General features: G+C 35.8%; 1 protein-coding gene across 1 annotated transcript in view; it reads right to left on the bottom strand.

The window, feature by feature from the left end:
* KDM7A (lysine demethylase 7A) overlaps nt 1-13,997 on the bottom strand; it is a 107,030-nt gene that overhangs the window by 44,568 nt on the left and 48,465 nt on the right. Inside the window, exons 7-10 of the mRNA XM_044679398.1 lie at nt 10,875-11,037; nt 5,063-5,150; nt 4,188-4,294; nt 1,498-1,589 (exon numbers count right to left, since the gene is read on the bottom strand). Of these exons, the coding sequence (XP_044535333.1) occupies nt 1,498-1,589; nt 4,188-4,294; nt 5,063-5,150; nt 10,875-11,037 (450 nt within the window). The remainder of the gene's footprint in view (nt 1-1,497; nt 1,590-4,187; nt 4,295-5,062; nt 5,151-10,874; nt 11,038-13,997) is intronic.

Below are 13,997 nucleotides of genomic sequence, written 5' to 3'. Positions count from 1 at the left end.
GAATATTTACAAAAATATAAACTGCCTAGATTAACAGCAGAAGAAATAGAATACCTAAATAATCCCATATCAGAAAAAGAAATTGAACAAGCCATCAAAGAACTCCCTAAGAAAAAATCGCCAGGGCCTGATGGATTCACAAGTGAATTCTATCAGACATTCAAAGAGCAACTAATCCCAATACTATACAAATTATTTGATATGATAAGCAAAGAAGGAGTCCTACCAAATTCCTTTTGAATCCCAAAAGAGATAAAAAAAAAAGGGGGGGTGGGGGGAGGACCTATGTGAACAAAAATATTTATGGGAGCTCTTTTTGTGGTGGCAAAGAATTGGAAACTGAGGGGATGTAACAATTAGGGAATGGCCAAACTATGTTATTTGATGGAATACTATTTTGTGCTATAAGAAATGATGAGTAAGATGATTTTAGCAAAAAGATGGCACCAGTCCTACATGAACTGATGCAGAGAGAAATAAACAGAACACTGTACACAGTAACCACAATACTCTACGATGATCGACTGTAAGACTGTTACTCTCAGCAATATAATGATCCAGGACAATTCTGAAGGACTTATGACAAAGAATGCTATCCATCTCTTAAAAAAGAACTGTTGGAGTTGGAATGTAGATCAAAATATACCATTTTTCACATTAGTTTATTTGTGGTTTTATTTTGGGGTTTTGGTTTTATATGAGTATCCTCTTACAACAATGACCAATATGGAAGTATGTTTCATATAATACATGTATAGTCCAGGGAGGAAAAAAAAAAACCTCCAAGTGAAAGCATTAGAAAAGACCCAATCCACTGTATAATCTGTGAGAAATGTCTATATTCATCATAACAGGATGATCAGTTGCTTGCTGGCAAAGGATCCTTGGAAGGATAACCTGCCTATCACAACCATGCCCATATGCCTTAATGCACCAGACTTCATGTTAGTGACAAATCATAGCAAACTCATACTTGAATCCAGGACCCTTATCTCTGCTACTACAGCTCATGGCAGAGTTTTAACATGCTTATGCTATTCTATGTTCAAAATATATCTGAATTCCATTTCCCCCCTCATGCTTCTCCTCCCTTGCAGGTCTTCAAGCAGAGACTGGATAACCACTACTAGTAAAACATGAGTTGTACAACAGGCAACTGGAGTTCTTGACAACTCAAGTTCCATGACTCTGTGAACAAAGGTTGATTTCAAATGTAGAACTAAGACCTGCCTTAAGTTCCTTAAATAAAAGCATTATTGTATATACAAACAATTATACTGACATATTATCATTTGTCATTGTCATTTGTCATATTGTCACTGTAATAATGACAATATGTCATTAATTGACATGTGTCAATTATATATCAATAAAACCTGATTTTCTCCTCCTCAGTAGCCCATTCAGGGTCTGTTAAAGATTCACATCTATGTGTTTATACCTTAATCAAGTTATCTGATAAAAATAACCATTAGATCTATAAAGAAAATGGCTTACTTCTTTTTTCATCCATAATTTTAAAGCAGTATGCAATGCCTTGACTCCCTGCACTAAGTAATTTTGGGGCTGAAAACCATCTTCTTTTAATTCTGGAAAATAAAAAAAAAGACAGCAGTTTAGGTATTTTATAGGACATAACAGTGAAATCTCATTCAGAACCAGGTATTTTATAGGACATAACAATATAAGTTCATTTAGAACCAAACTAGCTACAAGGAATGTTTGTGGGGTGTTTTTTTTTTTTTTGGTAGTATCAAAAAACAATTAACAGGGGGCAGCTGGGTAGCTCAGTGGAGTGAGAGTCAGGCCTAGAGACAGAAGGTCCTAGGTTCAAACCCGGCCTCAGCCACTTCCCAGCTGTGTGACCCTGGGCAAGTCACTTGACCCCCATTGCCCACCCTTACCAACCTTCCACCTATGAGACAATACACCGAAGTACAAGGGTTTAAAAAAAAAAAAAAACAAAAAAAAAAAAAACAAAAAAAAAAAAAAAAAAACAAAAAAAAAAAACAATTAACAAAGGACACAGACACCATTTGGAAGATAGCTAAACAGCAGCTATGGTAGTGATCTGAATAAAATTATATCATAAGTATGAAAAATAGAAGAATTCAGAGAAACAAGGGGACACTTATATAGAGTAATTCAGAACAAAGAAAGTAGAACAAAAATATATATATATAAATATAAAATGATAACAAGAATACAAATGAAAACAATACTAAATGGTTATATTTAATTTAAAAGATTAAATGGAATGACCATCCTTGGTTCCAGAGGACATATGACAGAACATTCCCAGGAAATAGGAGGATGATAGGTATGGAATGTTGCAAAAGCCATCCAGGGTAGATGCAGTGACAGTTTGGTTTACTTAGTTTTTTTGTTACGAGAGTTTTCTACTGTGGGGGAAAGCAAAGGAATGCTATTGGGAAATAATACTGGTGTTAGACATTAAAAAGTTTTTAATGTAAAATAAAAAGTTATGTTTGGGTTTAATCTAAAGAAACATTCACTGGGGAGCAAAGTAAAAACAATCAATATTTCTGAAAAGATCCCACACATTCTCTCTTCTGGGTCATTCTAGTTTCCATGCCAGGAATGCCCCTCCTCAAACCCCACATCTCTGTTGAAATCCTATCTATCCTTCAGAGCCCCTTTAAATCCCACCTCTTCTAAGAAGCTCTGACTTTTCTAAAATCCCATGGCATTTTGGACTTTAAAAGGATATGTACTTTATTTTCTTAAATTTTTTCCTTTTAAAAAAATTTGTGAATTTGACATATCAACAAACAAATACTTCTATACACAATTACATATACAAAGCAAAGAAAAAATACTGCAGAGTAACCATGAACTTCCATTAAATAGTTTGTTTTTTAGAGTACATAATTAATTTAATGATATAATACCAAGACTGCTTATATTAATTTATGTCTTCTCTTCTCAGCACTGTGCTTGATATATAGGCAAGCCTTTATTTGTTGAATGAATTTTGCATAATTATGAATATGTAAGCATTTTTAATGAGTATAAAAATATGGATATCTTAAAATAGCGTGTAGTTGACAGTCAACTAGCCAGGCTGGCAAGGATGGCAGCAGAATTGGGATGTAAGGCACCCTATGACCAGCCTGACCTCCAATGTGAAATTTAAAGGCAAGGTGAAAAGGAAGAAACCTCTCTTGGTTTATTTTCAAACTTGCTCTTTTGTATATGCTACAGTACACTACATCTTAACTATCTTATGGGAAAAAAATAAGGTTTGAAAAAGTTTTTCTTTTAATTTTTAAAATTTTTTTATCATGGCCTTGTTAGAATCAGATAGGCAAGGTCACTGCAACAAGATTGGAAGAAGCTATGTTAAAATACTATCTTGATAAAACTTACCAAACACACTGATTATACCAAGAAATCAAAAGTATAAGTTTTAATCTGGAACTAAGGATATTAGATTAGTTGTAGATTTTCTTTATGAAGTCATAGCTAGTCAGTCTGATCACAAGAGCTTCTCATCATATTTACCCTACTGTTCAGATAACAGCCTCATATATTCCCCATCCTTGCCAAAAGTACATGCACAAAGAAAGGGGAAATAATGGATGGTCAGATGATTTTTATAATCATACAGCATATATGATAACCTGGAAGTAAGGCTCAGGAAGTAATATCCTGTTATATGATGACAGAAAGATGAGTCATTGAAATATTTATCTTGTCTTTTATTCTTTAGTAAGTTTGTCTCTGTTCTTTTATGGGAAATAATAGTTTTGAGCATTACAATGTATTCATTAATATCATTTATAAGAGAAATTAGTTTTACTACTTGACTGATAAAATTAGAAAAAAGTCCAAGTTGGACATGCCATAAACTTTAATATATCACTGGCACAAATGAAGTAAGAAAAAATAACTAGAATTAAACTAATAAAAATATTTTGCCAGTCCAACACTTGTTTTTAGATGATAAAATATAAAGTGTGAAATGTCAACTTTTAATATTCTATAGTAAAAAAAATGTTTCCAGTTAGGAAATCACATAGTAACTTTTTTTAAACACTAACTTAAAAAAAATAACCTTGAAATAATAGTTTGGGGAAGATGCAATTCAAAAGGTTGGCTTTGAGAAGTTCTCCGTTCACCACGAGATAGCTACTAGCAAGTTAGGTTTACAAAGAAATAATTACCTTTCAAAGTTTCCAGAAGGTTTTTGGCTACAAACCAACATATGGCTTCAAAGAAAGGGAACTTGAAAAGATCAGGTGTTTTCAGCCTTTTCTCCATCTCATAACACCTAAATGAATAATATTTAAGGAAGTATAATTACTTAATCATAATTAATATTAAAACAAGATATATTTACCCAACTGATACAATGTTGAGAAAAATAAAATAGGCAGGCCATGAGGTACAAGACAAAGTACTACACAGTCAATCCTTTACAAGACCACATTTGGACAAGACTGAAATGTGATCTCATCCAGGTAATGGCCTTATCAAGTTTGACTGCTGCACTTGTAAGAAAAAGGTGGACTTCATAAAACTAGGATACAAACCCAATGTGTGATCTTTTAACAGATGGAATTTTATCAGGATTCCACTGTAATAAATAAAAACAATATGTTTAGAAAACAGCTCCACCACATGCTGGGCAATAACTAAAATAGGTGTTTGGGCAACAATCCTGACTTTGAGTTGCTCTTTTAAGCACCATGTTGCACACTTGAGTCTGGCCAACCTTTAAATCGTCTTGCTCATTCAACAACTGCCAAAGCAGAGCACATGAAATAGTTTTAAAATATTTACATTTGAGCAGACCTTAATTTTTTTCAGCTCAATATTAATTTCTTAAAGAACTGAAATACATTGAGATCTGCTCTGGACAAAATTGTTAATTTTTAAAAGCCTAAAAAAAATTCTATTTAATCCCTAGATCCTGTTCTCCAATGAACCCACTTTAAAATATGCTGGATGGTTATCTTTTTTTTTTTTTTTTTAAGTTTGAAGAATGTCCTACTTTAGAAAGGAAAAAATATAGACTCGAAATATTAACAAGACCAACCTGAGCTGCATGCCAATATTAAGGTTGTGCAGAAAGTTCCCTCCGAAAGCCATACAGTCCTGAGATGTGAGCACAGCATGAATCCAGCCTGAAATGACAAGATATATCAATATGAAGCAAAATAGATGTGAGATCAACCGGTGAAACAGGTAATTATAAGTAGTTAATAGATAAGAATCCCCTTACATAATACACCAATAACAAAGTCTGTTTAGTGGAAAATAAACAATGCACTTAATGAGAATTATTACAAAAATCCAAATATAAGAAAAGGAATTTTATTTTTTAAATATAAACTGTCAGAGATGAACAGATTTTGCTCAGAAGTAAAATATTTTGTGAAATAAAGTACAGTTATAATAATTCCAGGTACTCCTACAGTGGCAATTCTAGGACCTCATGACTGTTCTGAAATGTTTTAGTGCCTCCAAGGGAAGGAGAAAGGGAATAGAAGTTCTACCCGGAATTTGGTTCCACATGAAGGAATACTGCACCTACATTTTTTCTTCTATATCTGGAAAAGTTCTGGAAAAGTTGCAATTATATAAGGTGAAACTGACTTTTTTTTTTTTTAACCCTTAACTTCTGTGTATTGACTATAGGTGGAAGAGTGGTAAGGGAAGGCAATGGGGGTCAAGTGACTTGCCCAGGGTCACACAGCTGGGAAGTGTCTGAGGCCGGATTTGAACCTAGGACCTCCCATCTCTAAATCCACTGAGCTATCCAGCTGCCCCCTGAAACTGACTTTTTCATGGCAATAATATACTACGGAAGGGCTGATGTTCAGTTTTTAAAACAAACGCTTCATAAAAAACTTAGTTTTATTGTCAATTCCAAAGAGGTCAAAGACAAAGGGAAAATTTGCATGTATACAAAAGTAGTAATAGTATTTTTGTGGTAGCAAAGAACAAGAAACAAAGAAACCACCAATCAACTGGGGAATGGCTAAACAAACTATGAAATAGGAGCACAAATAGTACTGGGCTTGGAGTCAGGAAGACCTGGGTTTGAATTCCACTAAAAACATTGGCTAGCTGTATAGCTCTGGACAATCTCTTAAATTCTCCTAACATCTGTTTCCTCCTCTGTAACCTCTAAGTTCTCTTCTAGCTCATAACTTATGATCTGCAATATCTCCAAATTGAACTCATTATCTTTCCCCCCAAAAAACCTTTTCCTTCTTCCAAACTTCCTTATTTCTTTTGAAGGTACCAATGATTCTTCCAGTCTCCTAGGGTCTATAACCTAAAACATTATTCTCAACCCCTTGTAGACTGATTAAAGAATTCAGAAGACTTAAGAAGACTTGTATGAACTGATGCAAAATGATGAAAAAAAGACTTTAAAGAACAATTTATATAATGACCATAATAATGAAAGTCATTAGACCTTTGATCTATGAAAGAATCAATTCTGGCTCACAGAAGGTTGTTGATAGTGAAGAACACAGTCCACCTCCTTTCTCTTGCCATAAAGTTGCCATGTAAAAAGCAGTGCCAGAAGGCTAACATAAATAATTTAACTCATAATTTCTTAACTGCCACATCTGATAGCCTTTTCTCAATCTCTTTCTAGACCTGGGATTCTTAATTTAGGGCTCAGACCTGTGAAAGAAGGAGAAGGAAAGGGAAAGCCAGAGGAAGAGAAAGGAAGGTAGCCCAGCCAGTAGCCCCCATCCCTAGTAGGGGAAATTGACCTGAGGGGAGAGACAGAGACAGAGACAGAGAAAGAGAAAGAGAGAGACATAGTCTCCCAGGGCTTAGAATAATTTTTAAAAGACACGGACCCCCAAAGAGTCCATAGATAATTTAAGAGGATCTAGGAAATTGGACATGAAAAAGATTACCTTCTTATTTTTCACTAACCTCTAACTAAACTTAGCAATTTCTTCAATTATGAATGAAGAATCAAGTCATTCTGAGAAGTGATATAGACTTTACTATACTGACAAAGAGGTTCCATGATATAAAAAAGGTTCTTTACCAGCTCTAAATCATTCCGCACTATCTAATTCTATTTATCATTCTCCTATTGGATATTCTTTCTCCTTTGGGTTTTCATGATATATCTCTCTCCTATATTCTCCTCTCCTCAGTCTTCTTTCCTAATTCATCATTCATACATTAACTGACAATTGCTTGCCAGTCCAACGCAAAGCTCTGCTCTGAGCCCTCTTTTCTTTTCACATTTGCTCACTTTGTGACTTCATTCAACTTCCACAGGTTTAATTATTATCCATCTGAAGATGATTTCCAAATCTATATAGCTAGCCTTGTTCCAGGCCTAGCCATCACCAATTATATCTTAGATACTTCCAACTAGATGTCCCATAAGCATTTCAAATTCAGCATGTCTAAAACAAAACTCATTGTCTTTCCCCAAAAATCTACCTCTCTTATTCTTCCCTCTTCTTGCTACGGGCACCATTAATCTCTAAGTCACCTAGGTTTGAATGATATTATTTACTTATCAACTGCCAAGTCATACCATTTCCTTCTCCACAATATCTCTTATACCAATTCTCTTCTCTCCACTCATACAACCACCACTCTATTTCATGACCTCATAATGTCTCACTTGGACTATTACAGGACTCTTATTTGATTACCCTACCTAAAATCTTTTCCCATTCCAATTTATTCTCTACGCAAACATCAAAATAATTTTCCTTAGGTGCAGTTCTATGTCAATCACCATTTGATCAACTCCAGTGACTCCTTATTACCTAAAAGGTCAAATATAAAATTCTCCTGGTATTTAAATTCTTCACGATCTAGCCCCATTGCTACTTCCCTTCAACTTTTTTATATATTACTCTCTAGAAATTTCATAATTACACTAGACTTTGCTAATTGCACCTCTACATATCCATTACTCCATCTCCCATCTGCATGCCTTTGTCCTGCCTGGAACATACATTGTCTCACTTCTAGGTCTTAGCATAGTGCTCAGCATAGTGCCAGCCACAAAGTAGGCACTTAATACATGCTGATTGATTGAAGGATTGATTCTACCACTTGGAATCCCTGGTTTCCTTCAAGATTCAATTCAAACACTGCCTTTTCCATGAAACATTTTCTGACCCTTTTGAGCTACTAGTATTTTCTATCTATAAAATCCCTTTTTATAATTGTATACACAATATAAATAAAATCTATACATTGCTTCCCCCTTTAGAAAGTAAGTTTCTCTACAGAAAGATTAAACATGAAGTTTAATGGTACTCTCCTGGAGCAATAAGAGATGATAGTCATTAAAAAAGATTTTTTTTAAAAACCCTTACCTTCTGTCTTAGAATCAATACTGTGTATTGGTTCCAAGGTAGAAGAGAGGTAAGGATTAGGAAATGGGGGTTAAGTGACTTGACAGCTGGGAAGTATCTGCGGCCAGATTTGAACCTAGGACCTCCCATCTCTGGGCCTGGCTCTCAATCCACTGAGCAACACAGCTGCCCCCAATGAGAGTCACTTGTGTTTCGATGGAGAGAATGTTTGCTACTTGATTCAGTTCATTTGTATGTAATAATAAGAGCTAACAGCTAACATTTATATATGGCTTACTACATACCAGGTCCTAAGTACCTTGTGTTTTATTATATGCCTTTTGCTTTGGGAAGGAAAAAAGTCGGCTTCTTAAAGAGAAAGACTGTGTCACTTCTGTCTTTGTGACTTCAGTGCAGTGCTTGTCATATAGGAGGTTCTTAATTCTGATTGACTAATGAAATATTACAGTCCAGAATGTGCTTATCTATTATAATTTGACCAGTGCCTTCTCAAATTAACCCCTAGTTTTAATTTAATTTCAATTCTCTTTATATACCAGGCTACCTCCCATATTACACTAGGCTATGACTTGTGTAAGATTTAAATTAATGTCCAATACTCCAAGTACTAATTTTTATAAAGTTTATTAATAATCACTTGAAGTAAAGGAATAAAATATCTTAACAAAATATAAGGCCACGTGAGTAGATTCTCCTGCCACTTACCTCACACCACCTCCACCAAATGGGATCACAGGAAGAGAGCAAGAGGCTGGGCTACACCAAACTTATATCCTCCCTACGTCAGCACGTAACATGAGAAGGAACATAAGATGTTCAGAATTGGAGTTTTAGGGCACAGAAATTAAGGTTCCAAAGCTAAACATTTACCAAGTGCAAGGCACTGGACTAGGCCTGAGGATGCTAAGATTATTTCTACATAGATCCTACTCTCAAGACACTTAGAGCTTGATAAAGGAAAAAAAATATACAGAACAGTTATGATCCAAAGGCTGACGTAAATGCCAAGAGGAAGTTGGGGCAGAGTGCTCAGAGAGATCAAAGGACAAAGGCAACACATAGGAGTACAAAGAGATGCTAAAAGAGAGGAAGAGTCCATTTTAGGTGGGGTGACAAAGTAGACAGACCAAAAGAGAAAAAAGGTTAAAGGATGTAGGAAGTCTTTAATGAAGGAGATGGTTACTGGTCTAGGACTAGGGAGGGAGAAAACAAGACCAGAATAACTTACAAGTAGCTGAAGCTTGTTAGAGAGGCAAATATTGAGAAATGTCTGAATTTAAGAGCTAGCAGGCACTTTAGAGGTCATTAAGTCCAGTGCTCACATCTTAGATACAGAAAACTAAGGTTTAGTGAGAATCACCCTGAAGTTAGAAGTCAGAGATCATGAAATTCAACACCTCTATTAAAAATGAAGGAACCAACACTTAGAAGAAGTGACTTAACTAAGGACACACAGTTAATAAGTAGTAGAACCAAGCCTTGAACCCAGGTCTTTTGACTCCTACCCAGTACACTCAATTCTTTAATAGACTAGACTGTGACTTATCCAAAGTTACACACCTCGTTGGTAGGAGTAAAGATTAGAACTGAAGTCTCCTTAGTCCTACAGCCCAATGTTCTTTCTAGGCCAAAACTGGAAGTCACTTGTGATCACTGACAGCTTTCAGCTTAGGTTCCTTCTTTACAAATTCTCCCTTGGCAGCTGCTCTACAGGCTTATCTATGCTCCATCTGGATTAAGACCAGAGTGATCTTTAGGCTCCACCCACTGAGGCTAAATGTGCAAAATCATCAATGAGCTGGAAAGGGTTACATGCTTCCTTTGCCACAATAGCCTACCTCTCCCCAAAATCCCCAGCTCTTCATCCCCTAAAAGATCTCTGTACCAGTGATGACCATTGTCCATATTCCATCTGAGCCTGAACCAGGAACACGGCAGAGATGACCAAGAAGAGGTAGAGAGTCAGGTTTGGTCTACATTCATCTCTTCTAAATGCTTACTGTTCAAGGCATCCAATGCCCCTTCTCTAAAAAGAAGGTGGGCAGAGACATAAAAGCTATAGTTATATATTGCTTTGTGTTCTATAACTGCAAAGGGCTACCACAAACAAAAAGATGGCAATACTCAAGAGTTGCCATTCTAGACAGGCAACTAAGGTATTGGAGAACCACACAAAGCATCAATGCCACATCCCAAATGTATCCACCTGACACCTGTTCCTGACTGTACAGGTAAGGCCAGTGACCAATCCCATGCCCATTTTGGGATCTTGGTATCTGGTATAATGTGAATATTATAGCCTCAGGTTTTTCTCTGCAAGGTTAGGACCAGTCAAGAGTTTGGAGATAAGGAATTATAATGAAACATAGCACCCAGATTAGTGTGCATTTTATTGTGGAGTTCTCAGCAGTATATCAGAGGCAAACTCTAAGCTGAGGCCATAAGAGTTTATCCATGTCATCATAAAAGTTAAAAGATTCTTTGCCTGAATAACTATAAATTAGCTATGGAGAGAGGGGAAAAACTTACCTGTTGGAACAAATAGAGTGTGCCCTTGCTTCACAACACACTTGTAGCATTTATCCACTTTTCCACCAAAGTACACCTCACTTTGGGTGACAGATGAACTCCAGGATTCATAGAGTGCTAAATTTTCATCTGTTGGCTTTATCAAATAAAAAATCTTCTCACCCTATGAAAAGAAAATAGGATTTCTTATGAAAATTAAAAATACACAAACTAAAAGTTGGCCTAAATTAATCCAAATTTCCATTAAGAAGAACTGAAATAGATATTTGAATTATTTCTGTTTTTTAAGCACAGAAAAGCATTATCTCAAATGCTTAATCAAAAGCTGCTAATCTATGTGAGCTTCTTCAAAACTACTACACCATTCTTAAACAGATACAGTAAGCAACAAAATTAGGACTAAGTCTCTGATCCAAGAATATCAACAATAAGTATAGTTTTTCAGGATTCCCACAAGCAGCAACCCTAAACATTGTCAGTGAATCCTAGGCTGATTTCAGCTTCAAGGAACTACAAATTGCATGATTCGTACATATGTAATCAGTTATGGTTGCATCTGCCACTGAGTACATACTATTTCTAACAGAGGTCACTGGCTTAGAAATAATGAACTTTTGGTTCTTGTGGGCAGTCAAGCTACAAACAAAAACACTCAAGGAATAGGCCAAAAAATAGGATACTACAGAACACTTATTTTTTTAAAAATAGGGAGTGGGGCTCCAGGTTTGGAACTGAATCAAATTGCCAGAAGAAAGGAAGAGCTAATTGGCAGTCCTACCCTATCACACTGGATGATCTGGCCTAACCTTACTCTGCACAATGAAGCAATGATTATTCTAATATCACACTCAACAATAAATATAAAAGGAAAAAAGGTGGTTATCAGCAGTTAGGAAAAAAGGTGGTTATTGGCAGTTTGGGAAGAATGGAGGCAAAAAGATAAGAGCACAGGGCAGAAAGTACTAGAATGACATAAAAAAAAAAAACCACCTTAGGTACCACTTAGTAAACAAAAATTACTAAAGAGGTTTGTGATAAGACAAAAAGAATTTAAGTAGAGGCTATTGGAGTGGGAGGTAAGAATTTCAGGTCTTACAGCATAAGTCAACTAAATATGGCAAAGGGCAAAGTACTTAACCTATTTGCCCTATTATCTCATTGGTAAAATAAAGAAATTGCACCAATCAATACAATCCCTTTATAACTAAAGTAGCATTTCATTACAAAACAAAACAGAAACTCAGAAGGAATTCAGAGGCTCTCTACTCCAAACCATACCTTTCTGATAACTTGCCACTTATCAAAATAGTTATCTAGTCTTTAAGACCTGTGCCACCTCTGAATCCACCTAAAAAGACTATTATCTGGCTCTCATTTATCCACCTACATCTACAAGGATAACATGAAAGACTTTGTCAATGCTTTGCAAAATCTAGTTAAGTGATATGGACAGCATTTCTAAATCTAGATACATTACTAAAATAAAAAGAAATGAGAAAATCACCTAATTGGATTACCTGCTTCAAGATTACCCCTATGCTAAAACTCACCCTACCAGGATTTTCCTCAAGTATAGGTCTGACTACATTACTTCATATTATCTCTGGGTTTAAATATAAAGTCATCTAGTTTGCATTTAAAGATCTTCACAATCTGGCCCTTTCATATCTTTCAGTTTTTCTAAGGCATCATTTACCTCCATGTACTCTAAGGTTCAGTCATACTAACCTACTTGGTATTCCTCACAAACAACATCCTTCTTTTCTCTGCACCTTTTCAACAGCTGTTCCCAATGCCTAGAAAGCTCTTCATCCTTACCTCTACTTTCTGGAATCCCTGGCTGCTTTTAAGGCCCAAATCAAGTACAACAATCTGAAAGCCTTTTCCAGGCCTCACAGTTGCTAGAACCTTCCCTTTTAAGACTACTTTCCATCTACTCTATGTCATCTTAGTATGGGTTTTCTTCTCCACAGAAACATAGGCTCCTTGAAGGCAGAGATCAATATTGCTTTTCTCTGTATTCCTGGCACATACTAAGTGCTTCTGTAAAAGGAATTTCCCTCCCCATTATGTGGCTTTGTTTGACCTCATCAACCAGGGACCTGAAGATTCTGCCCCCCTGCGCAGTGCCAGACACATTAAGGAATTATGATTGGTTCCTAGGATGTGGTGTGGGAGAGGTAGGGGGTGGAGAAAATTACTTATAGGGTGACACCAAGACACTGCTTATGATCTCTCCCACTCTTCTGGCTGGAGCTTGGAATCGGAAGGAATTCCTGTCCATAGTGAGCTTCAATCTATCAAACGGCAAACAGGGTATTAAGCCAAGCAATTCTTTACTTCTTTCCTACATTTCCCTCTTTTTACTATCACTACTTTGATATAACAAAGCTACTAAAGCTACTAGGAGCCTCATAATTTAATTTTAACTATTAAAATTGATAATCTATTTATAATAAAATCAAGCTGGCTTTTTGTAATTACCATTATCTTTTCAAAATTTGACCATTCCTTTTATACTACATTCTAGAATTTTACTGGGATTCTTTTTAAAAAAATTAAACTAACTTCCTAGTCCTATAACTAAAATTGAACCAGGAGTACAACAGAAGACCCCATTTACCATAATGATAACCAGGAAGAGGGAGGGTATCCATGATCTTTCACATATCAGAGACAGAGAATTGGTAATCACTTTGGTTAGTAATTTCCAGTATTTTAGTTTGGGCTCACCTGGGCCTGGCATCAAAGTCCATTAAATTTTTAAGAATGACTCAAAGACAGCCTCCTACAAGTAGCTTTAATCTTAACAGAGAAAGCTTCTTTGAGGGTTAAGAGAGATGTGAAAAGGAACTTAAACAGAGAAAGTTTCAAACTTTTTTTTTCTTCAAAAGTTTCAAAGCTGTTAGAGGTAGTATGATAAGGAATGAATCAGAAAATAAAAGGGCCAGTTAAGGTTAGATAACATCACTCTACAGTGAAGCCCATCACAACTAAATATACTCTTGCACCACATGAAATGGAAAAAAGGTGACCAAAAAAAAAAAGGGAAAAGCAGTCCCTTAGGAAAGATTTGCTTTTTCAAGGAAAGATGAGCTGCTGAAATTTCATTCCACCAATTGG

This window comes from Gracilinanus agilis, chromosome 5 (assembly GCF_016433145.1).
Source record: "Gracilinanus agilis isolate LMUSP501 chromosome 5, AgileGrace, whole genome shotgun sequence".
NCBI classification, from domain to species: domain Eukaryota; kingdom Metazoa; phylum Chordata; class Mammalia; order Didelphimorphia; family Didelphidae; genus Gracilinanus; species Gracilinanus agilis.
This window is presented reverse-complemented; position numbering and strand designations above follow the sequence as displayed.